The 26,560-nt window shown below is 45.0% G+C and overlaps 1 protein-coding gene across 1 annotated transcript in view; it reads left to right on the forward strand.

Annotated features, from left to right (window-relative positions):
- Window positions 1–26,151, forward strand: part of POU2F3 (POU class 2 homeobox 3) — a 41,749-nt gene extending 15,598 nt beyond the window's left edge. Inside the window, exons 3-13 of the mRNA XM_009698608.1 lie at window positions 800–834; window positions 14,505–14,609; window positions 16,192–16,294; window positions 19,532–19,614; window positions 19,754–19,936; window positions 20,318–20,459; window positions 21,203–21,339; window positions 22,619–22,780; window positions 24,369–24,435; window positions 25,005–25,137; window positions 26,112–26,151. Of these exons, the coding sequence (XP_009696910.1) occupies window positions 800–834; window positions 14,505–14,609; window positions 16,192–16,294; window positions 19,532–19,614; window positions 19,754–19,936; window positions 20,318–20,459; window positions 21,203–21,339; window positions 22,619–22,780; window positions 24,369–24,435; window positions 25,005–25,137; window positions 26,112–26,151 (1,190 nt within the window). The remainder of the gene's footprint in view (window positions 1–799; window positions 835–14,504; window positions 14,610–16,191; window positions 16,295–19,531; window positions 19,615–19,753; window positions 19,937–20,317; window positions 20,460–21,202; window positions 21,340–22,618; window positions 22,781–24,368; window positions 24,436–25,004; window positions 25,138–26,111) is intronic.
- The last annotated feature ends 409 nt before the right edge of the window (window positions 26,152–26,560 follow it).

Below are 26,560 nucleotides of genomic sequence, written 5' to 3' on the forward strand. Positions count from 1 at the left end.
TGGAAGAGTATGACTTAGGGAGTGGATTGCAAAGGGAAGGGAAGGGGTTTATTGGGGCTGCCTTTGCAACTAAAGAGGCTTCGTGGAATCCCTTAAAGCATTCATATCTGTGGAGCGTACAACCTTTCCTCTGTGATGTTCTTGATGAATTTGGCAGGTGTGATGGAGGGGGGGGGAAGTTTATCATCAAAGGGGAATGAGTGAGGGCCTGTGCGGTACCTTCAGGCTGAAACCTGTCTGATTTTTTCCCCCTGTGCCTGCCAATCTCTTTTGGAATCAAGGAGACGCCTCTTGAGCACAACCCCACAGCACCCTCTGTTCCTTTAGATATCCCGTAATTACTCAGTGCCACACGGGTTCCTGAAGATCCCTGGTTAACAGCCTCGGCCACCTGTTTGCTGGCCTCTCCCACAGTTAGTTCTTGCTTTACGTACAGTGCCTTGGTCTGGATTTCCCTGGAGATTTGCAATGTCCTCCAGCTCACCTCTGCTGGAATCTCCCTTGCAGTCAGTGAGCTTTCCCCCACCCTTGCTGCTTGGCCAGCTATCTCCCAGGCAGAAGCACTCCTGTTACATTTCAGCAAAGGCTTATACCACCAAATGTTGCAAAGGCTGCCTTTGTACTTCCATTGTTGTATTTGCATTGACTCCACCTTCCTCCTCCTCTCCTTGCTCTTACCGTAAACTGAGCTGAGCTAGCGACCTGTCTTTGGTTATGTGTGTTCTAAGGTCTGGAAAGTTTACATCAATGCTGACCGTCATTAAAACTGAGATATTTTTTCCTCTTTGTTTCATTGTAGGAAATGAACAGAATGGGCTGGACTTTAACAGGCAGGTAAGATGCTCCCTGGGTTACCAGGTATTCTCCTGCTTTCTTGAATTACTGTTTTTAATTGCTCATCTTGCTGAGTGCCAGGCAGCTACTGCTAAGAGATAAAAACTGTTAGGTCAGAAGCTACCATTAAACAGACCACATAAGTTCTTCCCGATTCCCCTTGTGGGATAGAATGGCAGATTAAGCTTCTGGTTTCCAGGCCTTCCTATTTCATAGAAGTTCAGTTAATTATAGAGTTTCTTTAAATCACCATTTGCTTGAGGCATTTTCTGGCTTTTTAATTTTTTCCATCATCATTTAGAAACAAAAGGGACCTCAGTTACACTGGCAAATGTGCGAATCCCGCCCCAAAGCCCCATGCGTTTCTACTGCTTGTGACACTGGCGCTGAAAGCACTGTGGTATGCAAGCCAGAGAGCACGGGGCTGACTCACAGGAGTATCAGCAAGGATGGAAGATGAGGTGGTTTGAGGTCTTGGAGTGCGTAGGTCAAGACCAGGCCTGCCTACAACGGCAGATTCCTCTTTGCAAGCCAGTGGGGAAAGGGACAGCAGATAAAAGCAAGTGCTTCTTGCAGGGCAAGCAAGCCCTCTAATTGCAAATGAACCTGTGAGGGACCGTTGTCTTTGCTGTGTTTGCTGTTGCCCTCCTGTTTCATGCAGCTAAAAGCACCCCCTGTCTCAGCAGGTGCCTGGAGATTTTCATATGTGGCTCTAACAAATCCCCAAATCTCACATCAGAACTGCAAGTAGAGGAAGGTGACAGCTCTCCAGAATGCATAAATCTTGAATCTGTGCAGACACATGAGAAAATGCTCTCTGAGTCCGGAGCTAAGGACTCCTGTGGCCATCAGTGGAGCTGGACTCAGACCTTGTAAAGAAAACGAGGAGGTCTGGAGAGCTAACCCACTGATCTGCTGCAGGACACCAGGGGCTGGCTGGGGAGCTGGAGCGAGGAAAGCAAGAGGGGCTGTAACTCCACGGGCAGTCACTAGCATTTGAAGCAGATGTTGGCACTCTTAACCGTACAGCAACCTGCCTGCTTCCAAACGTGCGTTCCCCGAGTTCAAGGGTTGCAATCCTTTGCAAAGGCTTCCTGCTAGCAGCAGGTGGGCAGCTGAAGCTTCTCGCCATGATTTTCTGTCCTTCAGGCTTACCTTGGTGACTTTTGTCTGACAGATGTCAGCAAGCTGCTGTTTGTTTGTTTCGTTTGGCTGCTCTGGTTTTGGGTGGGTCGTAACTTCCTATCAAAGGTGTCTTAACACGTTCAGCCATCTTCCAGGTTTTTGGAATACCCAGCTGAAAACAAAAAGTCTTGTGTCTCCAGCTCTGTGGATTGCAGAGCCCAAAGCACAGGCTTTCTACACGCCAAGAGAAGACTCCAATCTGCTTATAACTAGTGATAAAAGAAAATTCCCTCAAGATAGAAATAAGCTATGAAAGTACAAGATCTTTACACGTTGCAAACTTTTCCTATGGCAACACCACAAAGATGTTAGAACTGGAAGCTGGGCTGAGGTTAATCAAGGAAACGTTATTGACTGTGGTGAAGCAGTGCTGATTTACATCCGCTGCTGATTTAACCCATTATCTTTAAGCTCCTAGTCCTCTGCACGCCACTGAATGAGCAGGTGCTGGTAAAGTTGTAGGGGCAGACAACCTCACAGTCAGTAGGATTTGGACCAGAGTTGTCTTGATAGAAACATCCCCCTCCCAGAAAGAGATTGTGTTTTTATGATAGCCTTTTGTAGCATTCACTTCCCACTTTTGTTTCTCTCCTTCCACCGAAGGGGTCCCCCAAAAGCCCGTTCATTTATGCCAGCACGTCTGTTTGTGTAACTGGGTAGCAAACCTGACTGGGGACTTACCAAGGTTTAAAAAGCAAAAACCTGTGAACAGGCTCATTTTAATTTTTTTTTTTTTTTAATCTGGTGTGATTCCCCGGAACATAGGTAGTGTCCACAGAAGGAGTTTTGCAGTGATGTCAGGGATGAAGTTGTAACAGTCCATGCGAGTGGACACAGGCGTGTGCAAATGGCTCTTTGTCTCCCTCTCTTGGCCTTCTCAAGGCCCATGTGTAGACTTGAGCCATTATTCTTGTTATTTTAAATGAGCATGAGCCCAAATGCGCGCAGATTATACATTCACGTTTCAGGTTGACCTCAGCTATTGGCGAATTCATCTTCAATTCAACAAATAGATTTCAAATGACGAGAGAAAGGAAGAAGGGAGATAGGGAAATATCAAAGCATTTTCAAGTAAAATCAGGTGCTGAGCTCTTTCATTAGGAGTGGAGGCTGGTGGGGTTTTTTAATGTTGTTTTGGGGTTTGAGGTTGGTTTTGGGTGGCTTTTTTTTTTTTTTTATTACCTTGCAATTCAAGTTTTCAAACTGAAGCCAGAGAAGCATGATTGGAAACCCAACTCCAAACTGAATGCAAGAGCTGCTGAGCTCTCTTTGACTTTATTTGGAGTGCTGGGCACTAATCACTTTGAAGATCATAAATCTCACATCATTTAAGCCTCTCCCCTAGTCTTTGTAGATGGCCGACATTTCAGGTCTGTTTCCCTCCCATGTTATGCTCCAGGCGGGAAGAGAAGGGTGGAGTGACCTGGTTAGACCCCTTACTTGCCTACCAATTCCCTGCTGTGGCTGCTCTCACCCTGAAAATGGGGAGGAGGGAAACTCTTGCGGAGTTTGAGGTTTTCTCGCAGTTTGTGGGTCAGCCCTGCTCTTTATGAGAAAGCTACCTTCTGATCCCTCAACCTATTTGGCAAACATTTCTTCCCCCCTCCCCTCTTCGAACTCTCCTCCCACCTGGATACAACAGTAATTTGTATGTGAATGAGAGGGAAAAGGGTGTGTATGGAAAAAGAGGCATCTTCTGCCTTGCCTATCTGGTTTGGCTTTTTATTTAGTGAGTCTAATGCTGGTTGTTTCCTGTTTATATCAAGGGAAATGCAAAGAGACAGTAATAAACTTTCACCTTCAGTGCTGGCAAGCTGGATAAGGACATCTGCTTCTTGATGGTTTGTGATCGTGTCCAGAGTGTGTCAGGGACAGAACAGAGTAACTCAGCAAACGTGGCTTCAGAGTCTTGCCATGAAAGGGCCTCTAGTGGGACCAGCAAAAGGTCTGAAAGAAAGTGTTGAAATCAGAACATTTCCTCGCTGTGATGTGGTGATCATCACCAGATGCTGCTGCTGCAGTCTTACCAGGTCTTATCTGGTTTATTTCTCCATTGGTATATGCAGTGTTCAGCCTCTAAGGAAGTACTGCATTATTTGTTTTGTAGATGGCTCTGAAGAGAGCTGTTCTAGAGAGCCAGGTAGTTCACTCTGTGTCTGGACTTAATCCCTGAGATAATATTGCCTTATGGAATACACACACGGAGCTAGGGCTGAGGGTTTTGGGAGATGACAAGGCTTGTGTGCATGGTGTGAGTTTTGTAGCTCAGCACATCGTGCTGTGCATCTACCTGCAGCTGGAAGAGGAAAATAAACAGATGCTGAATCACTGATTTCTTTTCCATCAGGAGGGGGATGTGTAGGACCGTGTCATCTGTTGGCCCTTGCAGCAATGCAGTCTCTGAGTGCCAGGGAGGAACAAAGGCTCAGGTAGCCTCTCCTTCCAGAGGAGAGAATGAGAGGTCCTCTCCAAGCCCCTTCATGCTCTCAGGCACTGAGCTGCACTCCAGTGCTAGGAGAGAATATGTCTCTTGAAATAAAGCTGAAAGGTTATGTGTTACCAGTGCAGGAAAGGCTTAACAGCATCTGCATGTGCTCTGTATCCAAATATGTTGTGCAGTTTCATTCCAGCAAAAGGCTGACCCTTGCAGACAGGCTGTCATTTGTTTAATGATAATGACAGCTTTGATATTTGTATCAATGTAAAGCTGATCCTGCCCTAAGACTTTACAATATTTAAGACAGACGAGCAGGTACTAGTGTGCTTGAGGAGCCCAGGGCTCAGCACAGCTTGAATTTTCGTCTTGGTTGTTTACTGCTACTACTTTATTTTCTTTGGTTTACACCAATCAGCAGATATAAGAAGGATATGTATCTCTTTCCAACAGGCTTCCTAGAAATAGGATCTTGGGATGGATTTAGGTGGGAAAAGGAGGTACCCTGGAGATGTATTGCTGGGGCAGGAGAGATCTTCAGAACACAAAGAGAAGCATCCAGAACAAAATTAGGCAATAAGATACGCAACTGAAGCGGCCTTGTATTTCATACGTACATTAGCTCAACGCTTACATTTGCACATTGGGTTATACACATTGCCATTTTGACTGTTGCACATGACTGTAAGGGACACATTTCAAAATCCCTCTCTTCTAGTGGTCAGTCAGCATTAAATAATTGAGCTGCTTAAGACTCCAGTCAGTAGGACCTGATTAGACTCTTTTTTGGCAAATCGAGTGTGTCTACTAGTATATCACAAAAGAGCTGTGAGGGACTAAGACCGTATAAAAATTCCTCCCTTCCAAAACCAAGTGAGGGATCCTGTGTGTTACTGCCCTGCTGTCTGCAAGAATTGCCAAAGGGGTTCCCCTCCCTTGGGACTCCTTGTCTAACTCATCTTCCTGCCTTGTTCATATCTGACAGAGTCATTGTCCAATGGAACTTCAATTTTTTAGGTTTATGTGGGGTTTTCAACAGTTGTTTTGAAGTAATAGAGTGAGTTGTCTCAGGGCTTCCCAGCTGATATCCTGTAAACACAGGATACGGGAAATTAAAGCGGACAAACTGCATCTGAGATCTCAAAATCAGTGACAGCTCTTTTTCAGTGCCATTAATAACACTCTGACCTTGTTTGGTACTTTCTACCCACACATCTGAAGGTACTTTGCTAATGAATTTAGCATCCTGGTGCCTCTGGAAGGTAGGGAGGTGTTTAGCCCTGCCTTACAGATGAGGCAGACACGGACTGACTACCTGGCTTTTCCCAAAGATGCTGAGCACCGTGATTGCAGTTGAAATCAGTGGATGCTTTATAGGACAGTTGCCTGTGGACATTGAGGTGTATTGTAATCCAGGGACCTGCTCCCTGGCAGAGCTGGGATACAGATTCGATCCTCTGATTCATAGTCTTGTGCTCAACCACAGACAAGTTCTTCCTCCTCTCCATCCTTTTGAAGGTGGAAAGAAGGGCCTAACTTGCTAGGTAGTTTGTTATTAATATCTGGGATGCAAAACTCCCTGCAGATTTAATTTTGCTCAATCAGGGCTTCCCTCCCCCCAGGGATCTCTCTCATAGTTTTTCATTCCACTTTGTGTTCCCACCTCCCCCTAATCTCTTGTGTTCCCTATATGTCATTTCTGTTCCTGCTTGGCTTTTCCCTGTGGGTAGTTCAGGTTCAGTCTGCCCTCCAGATTTTCATCCCAGTCCTGTTTTGCCCTCCTCTCAAGGGGACGTTCGCATCCTACTTCCTTCTCCCCTCTGGGGATCAATTCAGATTTCACTCTCTCTTCTTCTCTGCATTGCCCCAGGGTATCAGCCTAAGTCTTTGCATCTGCTTTTCATCTCTTGAGCCTTCTCTAACTGGAAATCAGCACGGCTGTCCGTATCTGCCTTGACTGACACTGGATCTAAGCTGAACACTACCTTGGCCTTTCCCTTTTGAAGTTTCCTTGCTCTGTCCCTAGGGATAGACTGATTGCATAAATTTGTATATGTTGTATGCTGGTTCTTCATTGAAATGCGGCCCTTTGGGAAAGCATCAGAGAGAGCCCTGGCTTGAGGGAAAGTCCTCTGTTTCTATACATGGCACTGTTTTGCTTGGGACAGATATGTAGAGGAACCTCTTTGTCAAGTTTTGTTCTGGCACCTTGCAGAGGCCCTCAGATGAGATTGCTGGGAATGAACTCCCAAACAGGCCAGTGAGTCTCTGGGGAAGCTTATGAAGGAAGGGGGAATGGAAGTAGAAAGAAGGATTTGGCCTTTTAAAATTTTTACTCAAGAGATGGACTGAAACCACTGAATTAATTTTGTGTTAGCCAGTAACAGTTGACAACAACCCAGCATTGCTTCAGAGTTGGCTGCATTGTATCTGTTCCTTAAGATCCAGCTGCAGTCCATTCACAAACTCCTGATCTCCTGCTCCAGGCTTCTAAAGAGTAACCTGTATTTTAAGGTATTTCCTATGCTTGTTGCCTTGGTCCGCTGGCCATATATCTTGTACAGCTGTTTCAAAGCTGTCTTAGATATGAGGGAGAGACAGATAGGTCTTCCCTTTGTGCAAATTTCCTGCTCCAACGGGGCTCCTATCATCCTTCAGGAAATATTTTCTAGGCTTGCAGGGGACAAGCCCTAGTTTCATGGACCTGTCTAAAGGGACATAACAATTGTTTCCACAATAGAAACTAAGCTGAAGGCATGGTTGTCACTGTCAAACCACCATTTAGGTTGCCCGGCACCTTTTTAAGCGGTGAGTTGCACAAACTACTGTGCATGGATATGACTTTTCTGCCTACTGGAGAATGGCTCATCAGTAATAAGGAGAGGACTCCAAATTCTTGAAGGCCTTTCATCTGGTGAGCTCCAAGAATTCAATCAAAAGCCTGCACCACCCAGCAAGGGTGGGGCCCTACACCCATTTTGCAGAAGGGCAAGTCATAGCATAAAAAGGTGAATGCAATGGGGTTTCAAGCAAGGCCTCTAATTTTGGAAGCCCGACATCAGAGTACTCTTTCTCTCGTGCCAGAGGTGCTGATCTGTTAGCGCTCCATGTGAAATCAGTGGGCTGAACTGGGGCTGCTCAGCCCCTTAGGAGTCAGACATTGGGTTTATGCTAGCAAGAAACCCTCTTGCCCTGCTTCCCCAACACACAGACGTTGCCCAGGGCCACCGAGTTGGGAGCAGAGAACTGGCTCTGAGCTCCCTCTTCCCCTCAATCACTAGACTTCATTCCCTGCACCCAAAATGAAAAACTATCTGATACTCTCCAGCAAAGTTGATCTTTCTCACTCTCCCTTGCTTTTTTAATTATATTGCTTGCTTGTATTTAATGCAATCCCTCTAGCTGCTCTTCTTGTGTCCCAGTTCCCTGGGGCGTGGCAGCTGGTGCCAAAACTACCGTGAACCAATCAGAGAAACCTGCGGAGCTGGGATGGAGCCAGCCCCAGTCACGGGAGCCATCTGATTCCAAGTTAATTCCTTTCAAACGCAGGATGTGGTCGAAAGTGCCTTGCTACCGAGGGCTACCTGTGCCGTGAGTTTCTAGGTGGACACTGCTCTGCCCTCCTCGTGGATGTGTTGGATGTTTAGATGGTTTGTGACTGGTTGGCAGCCAGACAGCACAGGGAATCCAGAACAATCACAGTTTGCTCCTCCTAGACAAGAGATCCATAGAAAGGGGAAATTTTTCATGCCGGGAATTTGGAAAGCAGTTAAGGGTCTGGTTCTGGCCCCAGAAAAGCCCAATAAGGTAACTTTGCTGCTGACTTCAACAGGAACATGATAAGGCTTCAGGAAACCTGTGTGAGCATGCAAGAGGGCATGGGAGAAGTCATGAAGCCTGGTGTGTGTGAAATCAGATTGATAAGGAAAGGGGCAGGGATGCAGCCCAGGGTGGAAACAGAGAAGATAAGCGCAAAGGTGTAGGCAGAGGTGGAGTGCTGGAGAACTTTGGAAGTTGGGCAAGTGAAATTGAGAGAGATGCAGGGAGCAGTGCTGCAACACATGAGAAGGTTGGGGCAGAAAGGCAGGACCTTTGGGCTGAGGATGGCTAGGGAGGAAGGGGCAAGGAGAGTCCTGGGATGGAGACACGAGAGAAGTCACAGCCTTAATGGTGGTAAAATTGTTTTCCATGCTTTCTTTGGAGGTTCTCACCATTCTGACCAAGAAAATGGCATCTTCCCCTCCCCTTTTTTTAAATACTTGCAATTTGGCATGTCTGCAGGCCTTGACAGAGAAGGTACCTCATGCCTGAGTACTAATAGTAAGAGCAAAGATGCTGTAAGTGGTTGCTTTTCAGTATCGTTTGGCCAGTTCTGTGCTCCCTGAACACAGACCACCTTCCAAAAGCACTAGCTAGCTTCTGTGCTCCTGGGGCTCTTGCAGAGGCTGCAGTCTCTGATGTGGAGAGCAGCCCTTGGCCAGGGCACGCTTACCTGAGCAGGCGCCCATACGAGTGCAGCCGTTCAGGGCAGATGCTGGTTTCAGTTCTCCGCTCCTTTGCCCAGCGCCCGCTTTTGAAGCCTGCTGTGCTACACATGATCGTTTTGAGGTTTATCGTTCAGCACAGAGGAGAGGGGTGACTTCTTTCTTTTTCCTACTCTCTCTTTAAAAGCAAAAACGCTAGGGAAATGCTGTATCAAAAAGCCCGCGAATGCAAAGCTGAGTGCGGTTCTGTTTGTTTTCTTTTGTGAAGCGTGTAGCTTGGTTACTCTTAAAGTTTTGATTTCCCACCCCCACTTTTACTACAGCTAAGGCACAACTATTAACAATCTGAGCTGAAGCTCAGAGGATAAAGGATATCAGATCAGGCCTCAATTAATAAACTCAAAGGCTTCGTATAGCTGTGATGCAGGTGTGCTGAGGTTAGGGATTACATTTTAATTTTTCAGTGTGCTGTCATTGCTGAGTTTTAGGATACAGTCTGTTAGGCATTCAGAGCAGGATTAACTCCCTTTTTCTCATGCTGACAGCTTCTGAAAAATTGCACCCTTCAGTGTGAAAGGATATCAAAAGTTACAGAGTGAGTATCGTTGCATTGACATAAGGGTTTTCTGCTTTCTTCCTGGGTGTTTGTTAAGCCTTGCCGTACGTGCAGGATAGTACATGTGGAAATAGTAATTGCAAGCCCATTATTATTATTGTTGCTATAATTTATTATTAGTGTGTTTTTTATTTTATAGTGCGCACGTGTGCAGGTAATTCACAGAGAAGTACACTTACGCCACTGGAAGGTGGGAAGGCTTAGTTAACTGCAATAGCCTTGGATCCCGTTTTGATACCTGTTTCTGTCATAAAACTTTCTCCCTTAACTTCAGGCAAATCACTTTGGGGCAGCTTCAGACAGCGCTGTTGTGTCGAATAGTGCTTTGGGAGTGATTCAGCCCTGGAAGAACCGTGCTGTTCATTTTCAACGAGGGGCAATTGGTTCAGAACCTCCTAAGTCTGTGTGCACCTGATCCTCTGCTATCCAGTGAAATAGCCTTACCGCTCTGCAATGGGAGGAGGGAGGGATATGAGTAAGTCAAACTCTTAAACACTTGTGAGTTGCTGACTGTGAGATAAGCCAGATACAAAGGCAGATAAGTATCTGTTTCAAAGAGGTTACTGTCTAAATAGAAACTAAACAGCAAATACAATTGTCTTCTATCTTACAATAACGACCGCAGTTCCTGCCTAATAACTGGTACTGGAGAAGGCTGACATGGCTTTAACGGCCTCATTCTGGCAGGGTATGGAGATCTCTTATCCAGATTTGGGGAAAGCATCCGAGGCTCTGGGTGCTGAATCAGTCGGTGGGTCCCACTTTTGCAAAGAATATGACAGAGTGGTGCTTACATTACATCAGAAGTGCTCATCAGAAAGAGGTGTCTTGGGGCTGCATTCAGGCTGCCTGCTTTGGTGTTTAATAGGTGAGGAAGACCAATTCGGATTACCAGTGAGCAGTGACCCTAAGCTGGGTTTATATGAAGAGGGCTGCAGCCAGAGTCCTGCCCAAGCAACGGGATCTGACCGTCTGTCCATTGGATTGAATGTGGGTCAGTCGGTCTGTCTGTCGGAAGGGTACGGCCTTCCATGGGGTGAAATCAGAGCTGCTAAGGTGAATCTTTCCACCTTCCTCACATAAGGCTGGCTTTTTACAGCTTTGCAATATGTCTGCAGGATGTTTTGATGAGCCGAATGTTTGCCAAAAGTTCACAGATCAGTTACAAAACAGATGTACTTTTTTTTTTCCTTCCCTTCTTCCTACTGGTAAGGAAGAGTTTGTGCAGTAATTGCAGGCAGGTTGGGAGATGTTTTCTTCATAATTCTCCTTCTTATGAAATGTTTATGAAACACCTTCCACAAATCGGTTACGCAAGCAAGCTGAAGAGCTTTGATCATTTTCCACCACCCTCAATATGTTTCTTAGTTTGTTTTGCTTTTTGTTTTTGTTTTTAGGCCAGAGATAGGTAAGAAACAATCCATCCTTGGCCAGGCCCAGCAGACGTGCTAGCCAACTAAGGAAAGGACTCTTTTTTCCATCCAGTCACCCTTCCTGTGTTTTTCACTCCGATTGCTTGGGGGCAGTTGACCCTATTTTAAGGCTGTGAAAACATCCACTTGAGATTTGCAAGTGTGGTTCCTCTCCTGCCCCGGAGAAGCCCTAGGTGCCTCTGCGTACCGGTGCCGCCACCTGCCGTTACCTCCCCAGGAGGAGCTCGAAGCTGCTCCCAGCTTTGTCTGCAGACTCCCCTCTGGTCCAAGGGGAAGAAGGTCCATGTGGATTTGCAGCCAGCAACCCAGGCTCCATGCCTCACCTCAGCTGGATGCGTTTGCAGTGCATTACTCGGTCCCGCTGTTGTACAAGTTCGTTTTTTCTTAACTAGTGTTATTTCCCCAAATCTCATTCAATGGGAAGAAACTTAGGTTTGGTCTCCATGGACTTCTTGTTCCCCATTCTCTGTCTGGCCTGGTCCTGAGGAACCACAGTGGGATCTGGTCCTGGTTTTAACTAAATCACTGTTGCTCACTTGCAATGTTTTAGCAGGGTTCTCATCAAATATCTACATGAGGTGATTCTGTGATAATTTCAACCTTTTTCGGTTCCTTAAGGAAAACTTTTCTCATATTTGTAGAAAATCCTTCCAAATAGGAGTCAGATGCACTGGGAAAAGAGAAGGCAACTCCTCCCTTTGTTTTATTAATTTGAAATTTACATTATTTTAAGGGAGTCTCATGATATTGAGTGGCCTCGCCCACAATGTGTGTGGTTTTTTGGGGTTTTTGGTTTTGGTTTTTTTAATGTACAGTTGGTAATACTGCCAGTTCAGCCAGGGAAAAAATGATGGTGCAGGATTTGCATAAACCATCCCAAAAGTTTTGGATATACCCCCAAACACTTGCTAATGAACAATTAGCCAGCTGCAGGCCTGTTGGGGAGAGGAAGAGGAGGGCGAGGTAAATTTAAGCCTAAACCCAATGAAAATAGGTGCAGAGGAGAAGGATTTGTCAAGAACACCCATGTTCCCGCCCACTGCGCAGGAGGGAGCCGGAGAATTCCAGGGATGGGGGAAGGAGCAGTGGGAGATGTTGTTGTTTTTAAATCGGGAACCGGTCCTTTGCCAAACCTACCTCCCGTTCTCATACTGTGCGATGCCGGGATGCAGCTACACACCCCTTTCACCCTGGAACGCTTCCAAATTGTTCCACTTGGCAGCTGTAAAAATTGATTTCAGTTTGGAAATGGCTCGTGCTTCTTCAACACTCCACTCCTATTGGGATCATAACTTAGGCAGGATCAAGTGCCTTGTTCTCTAAGACGCGGATAACTTTTCTTTTTGGGACTGTTCAGACTTGGATAACTGCATTGTGTGAGGCAAAACACATATGAATTGCAAGCAGGGGTAATTTTTTTTTTTAATTTATTTTTTCTTTTTGGCTCACATGACTTCTTTTTAATGCACCCAGAAAGAAAAACGTGCATAAAACCACTTGCCTGCAATGACTGGATGGCTCAGGGGTAACGGTGTATTCTCCTGAGCCTTTTGTCTAACGTTTAGTAACTTAGACACTCTCCGCACTGATAGTGATCAAGAAGATCTTTCCATCTGATTTTTTTCGCCAGGCTAAGAGGGATGATCATGCCAACCTGAAAGGTAGGAAAGAACTGGTATTCATAGCATGTATAACTCTTGTTGCAAGGAGCTAGTACTATTGCAAAACTAGTTTCGGCAGTGTCCAGAGCTATAGTTGTAACGAAAGGAGATGTTGTAATTCTCTTCCCTCTGCATGGTACCTTCCAAAATGCAGAGGTTAATGTTACAGGGCCAGCTCCCTGCACTGCAGCCGCGAACCTCTTGTGATCACGTTTTCTCCTTTGCTCCTGTGGAGATTTGTGCATTGGTTTGCTTTGGTCAAATTGAAATAAAACCTCCTTCAACCAAAAATATTCGCTTGGGCCGTTGTTTTTAAAAGCTGAATTTCTCGTCCCCCTCTGCTGGTAGGAGGTTGTATGACCTAAAGTCCACATCAGCACTTGCCAAACCCCGGCAAATGCGACCCTGCGTGTCTTCTGGGGGATGTTGAGCTCGGGAGTAATTTGATGGGAGATGGTGAGGTTCAGCCCTAGTGGTAAGAGTCAATCGGCAATACTGAGCCAATGGACAGGGTTTTCAAGACCTGTCCTTTCTGATGTCCTCCTGGTTTTTCCAGTTTGTGGAAACTGGGGCCTCTTCGTGCACTGGAAAGGCTTAGATGAGGAATGGGACTCATGGTGTGAGCTTTGTTCCAGGCATTCACAGGCTTAGGGAAAACTTGAGCCTAAGTTTGGAAATTGTTTGCTTGGATCTTTTCTTAGAGAAAATGTGTTATAAGAGCTCTGTATGACTTTTCTGTCTCCTGTGCATGGCATCTGTGCCTAGGCATTCCTCATGCAGCTTTCAGGAATTAACCTAAAAACTTCTAAAATCCCCCCAACCAGGTTCCCCTCTCTCCTGTCCCAATCAGATTTACCAAAGGATTTCAGCTAGTGCAAAGTGATGTACCAGGGGTTTTTTTTGTTGTTTTGGGGGTTTTGGGTTTGGGGTTTTTTTGGTGGTTGTGTTTGGTGGGGGTTTTTTTATTTTGTTTTTAAATTGTAGTAGCAATGTTAGAAATTAACATGGAGACTATATAATAAACAAGAAACAAGGATTCAGTTCTGGTCCCTGGGTAAATTCTTCTCTTAAGAATGTAGACTCAGGAATCATGAGTTTTTTGTAGACCACAGTCTTTCTTGAACATTAAAGTAGGTCAAAATGACCACTGGACAAAGGGCTGACACCTGTGAAGTTTTCCAGTCCTTTTCCCACAGCTTGTTCTAGCTAAGGAGGCAGATTTTTCCTTGCCAGACCAGCACAATTTCTTATTGCTTTCTGGTAGAAGCTGAGCAAATATGTTTGGTGCCTGGGGTGCTGCATTTTCAAGTCTGGAAGATTGCACTGCTTTTTAGGTCTTTTACTTCATGATCTTTCCTTTCCCATCCCCTTGTACTGTTCTCTGCTACCTGCAGAACAAAATGAGAGGCTATCTATAGCCAACCCCACCATCGGGTTGCGAGTCATGATCTATAGAGGAGAATTGCTTTGTGTCTTCCTTATAGCTCCACAGAATGCCTCAGTGTTTTGTTTGAGGAAAGCACTTGCAGGCTTTAAACCTCGCTAAGTCACTGGAACTTGGTTACTTCCTAAAGTGTTTTAATTAAAATGTGTTTTAATCGAGCAAACTGCAAGCCTCCTCTTGGCTTGGCAGAGCAGGAAAGCTATGTCCATGTTGTAAAGTGGAGAGCAGAAGTGGGGAACTACCATGCCTTTCTGCAAAGCCAGGGATGGAAGCAGTGAGTCCTGACCTCTAACTTTTCTCTGAAAGGAGCTCCTTCGTGACCCCTTCCAGCCTCTCAACTCCTCACCGCAGCGCACCTCCTGCATCCCCTTGTCTCTGCTCCCTAATGCTACAATTACTTTGCTCTTTTTCAGATTAAAACCGAAGACCTCAGCGATTCCTTGCAATCTACAATCCCCTCTAGGTCAGGTCATCTTGTGCAGGGTTCATCGATGATGCCTGGAAGCCAAATCACAGGGGTAAGTGACTTCGCTGCTTCAGGGATCCGGAAGCCTGAAATGACACTGGTTAGTGAACCTCTGGAGAAGAGACTGGTTTTGAGACACTTGCCAAATTACGTATGCCTTTTGACAGTGGCAAAAGGAGACCTCAGGGTATGATGGACACTCAATTGGAAAAGTGAATCTGTGTTGGCAAAAGCAGCTTCTTCCTCAACCTCTTTCTTTTCTGCAGAAAGTTTTACGTGGGTTCAGAGGTAGACTGGACACATACTTGGAAGGGAATTCCTCTCAGGGTTTACTAAGTAGGCAAACCACACCATGCTCAGGAAATCCCTTGAATTGAAAATAATTGGAGACTGAGACAACACCAAAGGGAAGTGTTAGATATGCTTGCCCTGGTCTTCCTCTTTCATGAACATCTGGTCAATGCCATTGTTGGAGATAGGATTCTAGGCTAGATTAACTCTTGATCTGCACCAGTATAGCCATCCTTGAATATGTTGCCTCAAATTGATTTACACCAGAGAAGAAATCAATTCCTTGAGGGGAATTTCTTTTTTTTATTCCTAAGGTAAAAAATTGGAGTTTAGCACTTAACTCTTCTTAAATTCTAGTGAGAGTTAGATGCCATAAGGCCACACACCTGCTCAGTAATCTCTTCCCTCATTCTTTCATGGGCTATTCAGTTGCCTTATACAATTCAGGGACTGTTCAATTTCCCCAAAGCTTCAAAACAGTTCTTGAGAAGTTCAAATAGCTCATAATATTAAGTAATGAGTTCCTTTAAAAATGTACCTCTAGAGAGAGTTGATCTTACAGGGGCTTTTTTTTTCTGTGTGTGTGTCTGTCCCAAGAAAATGCAAACTCTTATCTCCTAATCCCAACAAAGGATTTGGGATCCCAGTAATGTGAAAGAGCGCTGGGATGTAATCCTCGTCTTTCAGTACTTATTGCCTGCTCTGCTCAATGAAGGGTGGGGAATTCCTGGCAGTTATGTGGCAAAGAACAGGAATAATTTTCGAATCTGGTCACTGTGTCCATTGCAACGCATTTGCTGTCAGTGCAGAGAATCAGGCTCTGTTGGGCATTGCTTCTTTCCCATCTCAGCACACAGCTGGCTGGGAAACCAGTCTTCTGTGGAAAGTAGGCTCTCAGTGTTCGTGAGACGGGACAGTCAGCTGCGCCTTCCTGTGTAATTTTAGGAAGTTCACTCTCTGGAAGTACATTATCTGGAAGAAACTGAAATCCAAGAGGTTTCACTGTTACTTCTAACAACAAGGTTTTGATTGCCAGTGCCTCAAAACCGTCATTTTTCAAGAATTAACTTTTTCAGATAGAAGTAGTAAGTTTTCCATGTGGATGTCTGTGTGTGCATAGAATTCTTCTTATACGGCTGAAAATTTCAGATCCTGGAGTACCTCTGGATCTGTAGCTCTTCAGTGCGTGAATGGCACAAACCCGATGTGTTGGCAGATAAAAGAACAGTGTGAATGGGGTCAAGGACGGTATAAAAGAGCAGGGAAGCTTTATAGGAGAGGTGATGCTGTGTGAAGAGCAGACACCTCTGAGTTTTGTTGTTCCCTTTGCTTTTTCCCCGCAGGATATGAGCTCTCTTCACACCCTGCAGCAGCTTGTATTGCTTCCTGGTCATATGCAGTCAGTTCCTCAGTTTCTTCTATCTCAGTCTCAGGCTGGGCAACAAGGTAAGAGCTACAAAAGCCGAAAGGGACATCGTTAAAAGCAGACACCTATCTAGGAAAAACCTCCCTTCTCCTGACTGTTGCTTTTAATCTGGTATGTTATGTTTTCCCAGCATGATGGTGTCTGTTGCCCTGCTGTGTTACGAGATGCAATGTCCCTGGCTCTTGCCCCTGTGCTGGTTCCCAACCCTGGGATGATCCCATAGGCGTGTAGTCGCTGCAGGAAGGGTCCAGCTCCAGAGATGCTCCTGGCCACCCGTGCCTTGTGTGCGCCAAGAGTGCCACCTTGGGGCCAGTCTCTGCAGACCTGGTAGGGATCCCACCTCTGAAATTCAGGACAGCATCTGGTTGGCTTTCAGCAAAACAGCAAGGAGCCTGCTTCTTGGGGAGCAGTTGCAGCCTGCCTGGGCTCCCAGCCTCGCTGGGTTAGCACTCTTCATTTCTTCCAGAAAACTGATGAAACGTTAAGTTGATCCCTTTAAGTACCTTAGAGGGAGAGTAAATCCAGGCAAGGAGCTGAACTGCTCTGGTGGAAGGATGATGCTGGCACTAGAACAAACAGGTCTAACCTAGCCAGGAGCAACCTGGGGATGAGAGCTGAGAGGTTTGGAGTTGCCAGTGGTTGTTCCCAAATCTCGCTCCAAGCCATGGGGCAGGAGAGGATAGGAGGTACAACTGCTTCTGAAACACAGTGTAATCGTTTCCATGAAAGGGATGAGGAGTGAAGTCAGTGCTTGAGACAGTCCCTGTGTTTCTATTTTTATCACCAGTATTTTTTATGGTATTTCTCCAACAATGGGGATACAAGCATGCCACTGATGAAGTTTTATGCTCCTTGTGGACAGACAAACATGGGATTTGATCCATAACCTGACAGATGGAAAGGGACTTGGGTCTTTTGCTCACATTCTTGATTTATTCCAGCATAGAGGAACCTCCGTATGAAGCAAAATTCAGAATTGAAACCTTAAAATCTCTGCACCTTGAATCCACTGGTACATATGCTCCAAAAGAAAGCCTGTATTGTAGGCAAGTGGGAAACCTATTTCTCGTTGACAGTATATAAACTCTTCTCTCTGCCAAAAGATGATTATGTATATTTACCAATAATCTAGAATTTAGTTTGTTTGAAAAGGCAGGGTCAGGATAATCTATTGCTTACTGCCTGCTTTTATTCATGTATAATAGGAAACACATCATACTGCAAAACAAAACTTGCTTCCTTGTATAGAGTTAGGGTTTCTTCTGTTAAGTGACTCCCTTTGGCAGCTATAACCCTTCCAACAGATGGCCACTTGTTTGGCCATGTCCCCTTTCGGTTCCAGACTTGATACTAGATATTCTGGCCAGTAGCCGGCTTTTTGTGCAAGAGCACTTCCATTTGAATAGATGATTGCTAGGTTTTAATGACCCTTTGCCGTGTGCATGCACAGCCACTGGGGAGTAAAAGTGAAGGCACAGATTGGTTTTGTAGAATTAGTTGTTTGATACAGACACAGGTGGACCATTCTTCACACTGAAGAGATGCACAAAATATTCCTGAAGTTGTCCCTCCAGCTGTCACGGGAACACTCGCAATGTTTCCTGAGTTCTGACTGATGGGTACTTAAGTTCATGGATTTCATGGCCAAAGGGACTTGGCTGTGGCCTTAACCTTTCCAAGAGGACACGTGTTTTGATTTGGTTTTCATGTTTTAGAGTTGTTTTTAAGCCAGATATGTTCCCAGGTCTGTTTGATTATGCCCTGATGTGATTCATTGTGCAGCCCTTCAAACAGCTAATGCTGGCCCACTTGAATAAGGAGGTGAGAGCTCTGTGCCATAAAGGTGGAAACAAGCAGCCAGGTAGATGCTGGGAATACTGTCAGCCAAAATATTGCTGCTGAAGTCTTCATCTTATGAAAACACAGCCTCAGTCTCATCAGCTGTCAAACCGGTGATTCCTGAATCCAGTCCATAATTTTCATTTGAGCTAGAGCTTAGCTTTCGCAAAGGTGTTCAATCACGATTTTAAAGACTCCAAATGACAGAGCATCTGCAATGTCCCTAGGCAAGCCATTCCGGTGATTAATTACCTTCACTGTTAAAAATGTGCACCTCATTACCAGCCTGCATTTGAAAGTCAAAGTTGTTCCAGCGTTAGAGAAGGCTTATTGAAACACCAATCTAAATAAATAAATGGGATCTTGCACATTCAGATCTAAATTAAAAAAGGAAAGACTGAAAGGAAGAGAGGGGGGAGTGACTGATTCTGGAGAGAAGAGGATCTTTTTTCTTTTTTTTTTTTTTTTTTAGCAGAAGTCCTTAAATTTCTATAGTTTTCCTTATAATTGTCAGTTACAATCAATAGAATATATTGACTGTTTCAAGAAAGGTTATAAATCCTCACTAAGTTCTATGGACTTCACCCATGACAGACTTGAAGAACCTAACTAAATTTCTAGGGAGCTACATTGCTTTGGTCGCTACTTACTCCTTTAGGACATTCCCTGTAAGATATACAGGTTTGTACTTGGCAGTTTGTCAACTAAACAATTACGCAGTCTCCATAAATACTAGTTTTTGTTAGTTTTATAGATTTCCCTTTTTTTTTCCTTTCATCATTTTGTGCCAGTTTATATATTCCCAAAGAGATTCAATCTATTTGAAATACAGTAGGGTAGAAAAGAAAGGATCAGATGGCTTCAAAATGAAATGTATAGTAGAAAGAAGAAAGCTACTCATGATATTAACTGTAGGATCAGGATTTTTTTTTTTTTAACAAGATCAAGTGGCTGAACATTGGAGTCAGAAAAGCTTCTACTGGAAAAAAGATGCACTTTTTTTTTTTTAACAGCTACAATGATTAAGCACTGGGAGAGACCACCACTAAGGATGTGGTCAGTTCTCTGCTGTTTGGCATCTAAAATCAAAGTTAGACGTCTATGTAAAATGCCTGTGCCCTAGTTCAGCCTTAGGTTAATAAGTTACACGCGACAATCAGTGGATTAGTTATTTTACCTAGATCATTGCTGTAATAATCCCTTTCAGGCTAAAAAGCCATGAAAAGAACCTTTCCTTTCTCATAATCCACCTCAGAGCCATCCACATTTGTAACGGCTGAAATTTTCGTATTTTGAACAAGACCTAACTTATGTTTTCCATTCAGAGCTTCACGAGCCTTTCCTGTGCAGAGGTTCAGCTGCCTAGGTGCTGATGAAGGAGCTGGTCTGATCAGATGCGTCTCTTTTTCTGTCCTCAGCTTTGCAGCCAAACATCCTCTCCTTCCCTCAGCAACAGGGCAGCCTTCTCCTCTCCCAGCCGGGACCCAGCCTGGCATCACAGGTAACTTGCCTCAGCATACAGTCCCACCCTGAGAAGCACCTATCTACAAAAATGCTGCTTCATTAAGGGCAAATGGCAGAGAAAATGGTGTACTTTTCTACTGTTGTGACTCTGTGGATCTTTTTTGTTGTTTTAACAGGCTGTGGGCCGTTCTGGACTCCCTGGCTCATCAGTTGAACCCCACCTGGATGTACCTCAGCATTTGCAAGTGGCAAAGCACCTAACTCCATCAGGAGCATCTGAGGAACCCAGCGACCTGGAGGAACTGGAAAAGTTTGCTAAGACTTTCAAACAAAGGCGAATCAAATTGGGGTTCACGCAGGTAAGCAGCCTCATCAATGGGAAGGGTGGTGTTGCTTGTGATGTGGACATGCTGGGTTGGGAGAGTTTGTGGCAGAGGCGTGGATGGAGGGAGGGCTGGGTTAGATATGGTTTGGCTTTCTTTGGAGCATCCCTTCCAAACACATGAAGAGAGAAAACCTTCCTAATATTTCATTACCATGATCTTATCATCTTCACCTTCTCCAATACACAAAGGCTCAGGGTTGTGGGAAGAGAAGTCACTGTAGTCACTTTCTCTGGAAAGCAGGTTGTGGAAACAAGACTGAACCTATTTTGGAAACAACCTGAGAGGTGGTCTGGCAGCAGGAAGCTGTGAGGGGGTTTTCTGAGCTCATGTTGTGATTTGGATCTTCTCTGGCAGGGTGACGTTGGACTTGCCATGGGGAAGCTCTATGGCAATGATTTCAGCCAGACCACCATTTCCCGCTTTGAGGCTCTCAACCTGAGCTTTAAGAATATGTGCAAGCTCAAACCCCTGCTGGAGAAGTGGCTGAGTGATGCAGGTAGGTGACATTACGTGCCTAGGTACCAAACCACATCTGTCCTTTCTCTCTGGCAATATGGGATTCACGTTGCAATTTGGTGTCTGGGGCAGTCCCTTCCTGCATCGCCTCTTGCTCTGTTGCACGGCCTGGGGCAAATCACTGTCCATTCAGTCCCTCCCTGTGTAAACTGGAACGAATACGAAGGAACTCCCTCTAAAGTGCTCAGAGATCAGCCCATGAGCAGTAATTAGAAAAGGAAGATGTCACTGCAAGGGGAATCCCCAGTAGCAGCAGGACTGGGCTGGTGTCCTCTGCTGGCTGCAAACCACTGTAGGAATGGCATTAGTCTCATGTGCTTCACCCAGCCCTTCAGGAGTTGCATGTTTGACCGATTTATCATGTCAGGAGGTCTCCCAGCTACATGAGGCCTGATCCCAGTGGTGTAAGCCAACATCTTTAACTGTGTGAAATTAAATCATTGGAAAATGTGTGATCCCCATCACAGCAGGCTGGAAATCAAACTGGAAAAAGGAAAAATAGTATATTGATAAAATTTTAGCACACATTTATTACCTGATTTGGACAAGGTCATTGATGGATTTGGGACTGTTGGAGCAATTTTAATCACCGCCAGAGGAAGGATCCACAATGTAGGAACATTTTACTTATTTTAGGAGGTTCCATAGTTCCCAGAAAGGATCTAGGAATGAAAATAACTCATTATCTTCTTGAATATCTCTTTTCCTTCCCTCTTTCCCCAGAATCTGCTCCTTTGGATTCTTCTATGAGCACTCCCAGTTCCTACCCCTCAGTGAATGAGATGTTTGGGCGGAAAAGAAAGAAGCGAACCAGCATTGAGACCAACATTCGCTCCACGCTGGAGAAAAGATTTCAAGATGTGAGGGGAAAATCTTTCAATGTGTTGTGAACTCTGAGTTTGGCATTTGCTAGGTCATAGTAGCACTGAATCCTCAAAAAAAGAGATCTCTTTTTTGTTTGTTTTGATAGCAGGTTAGAGAATACTTGAAGAGGTTAACAGGAAAAGTGTCAAAACCAAAGAAATTGGACCCAGTTATTTCCTTGGTAAATGTTGTTTTAAAGGAATTACAATTTCATCACTGCTCCTCCTCATTGTCGTCCACGGATCAGTGCCCTAGCCAAAGCTGATCTCCTGCACCCACCTCTTCTCTTTGTGAGTTGCAGGCGTGTGTCACGGGAACTGTGTGGCCACCGTGCAGCACGGAAGCGGATGCCCTGTTAAGCAGGTCTTGTGAGACCGTGGAACTAGTTGCTCCAGATATTGCTGCTGAATCATTTCAGAAGGGGAGCCTTTTACTTTTTAAGCATCAAGATTTTCAAGAAAAATCACTACAGAGAGCAAACAGAGCTTTAAATCAATAGGACTAAATTGTGCATTGAAAAGTTTTCATCAGAACTGTTTTTGACCAGCCCTCATTTTTTCCTGGTTTCTCCCTCATATCTGATCATATCAAAATTTCCTCCTAAAACCGTTAATGAGAACAAAAGACAATCATTGTCAGATCATTACAGGCACCTCATTTTTAGCTAGTATGAGGCTTTCTATGTAAATGGGAAAACTGTCTTGACATCTCCATGCTAGGTATTTTTGACCCTCAAGTCTCCAACTCAGATCAAAACCCATAGAGCTAAATGCTGTCAAATGCACAGAAAATAAGTGACTCGGAAGAAAGGATAGGTACTATTATTTCCCTTTATAAGTGAGGGATGGAGGAAGAAAGAGAAGAAATGGCTTTTCTGAGATGGTGCAGGTAGGCGTACAAACAGCACTCCGAGCTTGTGTGTCCTGTGTAGTGATAAGAAGACCACTAGTCATTACCTTCCCCCCCAAGCAATGATTTAGGGTGCTGTTAAGATCAAAGAGCGCAGTGCTTTATGCAATAACAGGGCCAGGTACTGTGACTCATCTCCACTGATTCCATGAGACCTGGTGTTGAATCAGAGGCACTTTCTGGTTCACAGAACATAATCTCGCACCCAAATATTTACCCTTTGTCTTAGTAGCAAATTTTCTTCCCTCCCCAGTTTACAGCCAACCCCACCCTTGTCCTCTGCCTTTCCAGCAGCAGAAGCATAGATTGATGCTGTAAGTTACAGCACTTTGGGGCTTTCTTTAACCTCCTACCCTCTCTCAGCAGAACCCCAAGCCCAGTTCGGAGGAGATATCCTTGATAGCAGAGCAGCTGTCCATGGAAAAGGAGGTGGTTCGGGTCTGGTTCTGCAACCGGCGCCAGAAGGAAAAACGGATCAGCTGCCCAATGCCATCCCCCATCAAATCACCTATCTACAATTCCAGACTGGTGAGAGACTTTGGATTAAGGAGTTCTACATGCATTCCCAGACAAGAAGGGAAAAGAGTGGGGGGATGCAGCAGGGTTTGCTGGAAAAGGAAACAAGACAGGACATTTCCTTGTGCATTCAAGTCCCTGAGTTACTGGCAAGCCCACTCCACAGTCCAGTGGGAGACTACACCTGCAGAGAGGCAGCTGGGTTAGCCACAGATTGGGCATATACTTAGCATCCCAACTTGAATGGAATCTCATGCCTGCACTTATAGAACATTTATTTTTATTCTATTAATGAAAACAATATAAAGAAAATACAAGTTTCCTGGAAAGTACAGGTCAATTTAATGGTAGGATAATTTATCCAAATAGGGGTGCTATCCCAAAACTTTTCACCCTGAGATTGGTAAATAAAAGCTTTCCAAAGTTAATGGAGGAGGAATCAGCATGCCATGGAATGCAAATTACATCCACTCATGTCAATTTAGTTGTTAACTCTGAAACCTAATGTTAACCATTTACATATCAGTTTGTTGTTTTACATCTGTGCAGAAATGCAGAATACACTTCAGTAGCGCTTATTGTCCTTCTGTCATGTTGTACATTCACATTTTGGCAAGCGTATTTTCATTGCCAGAAAGGATGAGGAAAAGAGAAACTGTTGTGAGAGTTGGTGAAAGCGTGTCCTTGTAATCTACTGTCAGTCACTACTGTGGATAACAAACTGCTATTGTGTTTCTGCTAGTTAATAGTTGCTTCCACATATAAAAGTGGCAGGAACCTCCCTATGGTGTTGTTAATGCTGGAGCACATGTGAGTGGGAGGGAGAGTACGTATTTGCAAGCAATATTTTATCTTGAAATCTTCTGGGTTTGGGAATTATCCATCAGAAAACAAGAAAACATCACGAGAAGTTTGGTCACTTGTTGCACAACACATTTGGTCTACAGTCACAGACACAAAATGCTGCTTGCAAGCCATGAATTTTTAAAGCAGTAGCTTTGGTGAATAATTTTCCTGTGAATGTGCTGTACAAAGTACGCCTTTGCTCATCAGTCATTCTGAACGTGTTACCTTTAGTTAAAGTATCATGGTTGAACAACTAATGCCTCAGGCTCGCTTTGGTTGCAGCCACCAAATTACTAGTTGTCACCTCAGAATTCTCACCCATCAAGAACTCCCTAAAGGTAAAGGGATTATTTCTACCCGAGACCAGAGTCAGCTGGGAAGTTTCAAACTGAGAACATCCAGTCTAAGACATTGAAAGGGCAGCAGCTCCTACCAACTGGATCTCAGGACTTCCAAAAGTTTAGCTTGTGTTTGATAATATGAGGCTTTTCCATAGCCGATCCATGAATTTAGACCTATGTCGAGTGTGTCAGGCACATGTAATGCTCATTCTGGTTTCTTTCCATGGCCCTGGATATGAGAATGATGCTTCTACACTAAAGTATGAATAGAAATATCTGTGGGAGCCTCAGATGTAGCTAAGAAGTCAGCCTGGGAGCCAGCATGCTCTAAAGGGATTGTGAAAGGAGTGGCATTTTGTGATCTATACCCTCATAGTGCCAAATGCTTACTGTTTGCTTCTGTTTCTCTCTAGGTCTCTACCTCAGGGTCCTTGGGGCCCCTCTCTGTCAACCCGGTGCATAGCACCATGCCTGGGACTGGTAAGCCTTGAGAAACCTGCCTCACTCATTGTTCCTTCCCTCCTTCCTCTACTCTTGCTCTCTGACTGCTTGGTTTCTAGGTGACATTTGCAGGCCACTCTTAATAAACCCAAGGGTCTTGGCCAGGGAAAGTATCCTCACGTAACTAGTGTACAAGGGATAACAACAGGAACAAAGACATGGAAAGCTTCCTGGGCATGGTAACATTCCCAGGAAAACCCTAGGCAAATTTTACAGGGGTGTTTACGTTTGGGAGCCAGGCACACCTAGAAGCCAAACAAGAGGAGTGCTTAGGGGTGGGTTACTGCATTTCTTCAGCAGCACATTGTCAGATCTCCTTCAAGAAGTGCAATTCACAGTAACACAAACCAAGCACTACTGAGAGCGCAGTCCTGGAGACCCCCACCTCCTCTGTGGCTGGGGCACAGATTCTGCCTTGCTGCTGCAGGGCAGACAGTGAATCAGATGACAACAGGATGGGTATAAGATACGGTGGAAGCATTTGGACTTGGGCTGTCCTTGGCATGAAATGGAGATCTCAGTCTTATTCTGCTTTCTCTGCTACACAGTAACGTCATCGTGTTCCCCAGGGAATTCCAGCAGGCCCTCGTCCCCTGGCAGTGCACTCCATGCCAGCAGCCCCAGCACAGCCCAGAGCAACTCCAAAGCTGCAATGAACTCTTCGGGTTTCAACTCTTCAGGGTAAGGCAGTGGGGGCCCACAGCTTGCTGCTTGGCAAGGGCATCAGAGGGCTCAGGAGAAAAGCAACGGGACCTTAGAGAAGAATGTGCAAGCCCTTAGAGGCTCCAGCAATGTGGAGCTACATGGTGGCTCATTCTTAGATAAAGCTTCACATCTAACCTGAAGCTTCTTGGGATATGGCTATTTTTCGGCTTGAAGAGAAATAGTGAATTAAGTTGTGCCTGAAAAACTGTACTGGTTAAAAAAAAAGGAAAAAAAAAATCCAAAACCCCAAAAACCAAACCCAACCAAAAACCTGAATAGAAACACCTGGCCATAAGGACTGTCCTAAACTAACTCCTTGTGTGGAAGTAGCAGAGGAAAGCTTATTTTGCTGTTTCTGCTTGGGAAACCCCCCTCCACAGCCAGTTTTCTCTCCTGCAGTGCCACCCAGAGAGCTCTGCTGCAGCGTAACTATTCCACAGTGGCAGATGAAACAAGAACAAAGATTTTCCTCTGCCCTGCCTTTAGATGCTACAAAAGCATTAAACCGCACGTGTGGGCTCAGAGCCCTTCTGGTTATTTCACTGAACGTGTCTCTGCCACAGTCTGTGCTGCTCAGGCCTCTCTGCACTTGTAGTTTCTGTTACATCACATCAAGGATGCTGTGTTAGTAGGAAGGCAACAGAGAGCAGAGGGAGTTACCCACAGCTGCTGGGCTTTCTGAGTCATAGATCATCCTGTGCCGTGAATCAGACCTCCTCTTATGTGGAGGAAGTCCAAACAGCCAGGTAGTATGTGAAATCACGAGCACAATGGAAGATGCTGCGTAGAAAGACACGAATTTTGCTATGAGCTTCCTATGGGAGCAAAGGATCATTTGCTGGCTGCCAAGTCAAAGTCAGGTTACAAACAGAATAATAATGGTTTTTATTTCAAGGGGAAACCGTTAACAACATGGCAATTGTAGCTCTTATTCCCTGTGTTGCAAACAGATCTTGGTACCGATGGAATCAACCTACCTACCTCCACTGAGATGACTCCTCCATCGTGTAAAAGGAGCTCTGACTTCTAGCTATGGACCACCTTCTCTAGGAACAATGCTTGGGGCAACATCTGGAGTTCCAGTGCCTTCAAAATGCTGCCAAGTGAAGGTCTTGTTTAAGGGAACCCATAGCAGCAGAACTCTCCAGGGACTCAAACTGCAGCTGACCTTCCCCAAGGATTCTCAACGCCAACAGTGACATTATAACACTCTTCCAGGCACTCACTTCAAGAACGAGCCCTTGCTTAGCACTATTAGCATGAAACACTGCCCTCTGCTTGCAAATCTCTGCAGTCACACTGGATTGCCTGGCAATCTCTAATCTGGAAGGATTTCTATGTCAGGACCCTCTCTCCCCCTCACTCATTTCAGAGCTTCTCATAAGAAGGGTCTATCATG

Source organism: Cariama cristata, unplaced genomic scaffold (assembly GCF_000690535.1).
Source record: "Cariama cristata isolate BGI_N322 unplaced genomic scaffold, ASM69053v1 scaffold12504, whole genome shotgun sequence".
Taxonomy (NCBI): domain Eukaryota; kingdom Metazoa; phylum Chordata; class Aves; order Cariamiformes; family Cariamidae; genus Cariama; species Cariama cristata.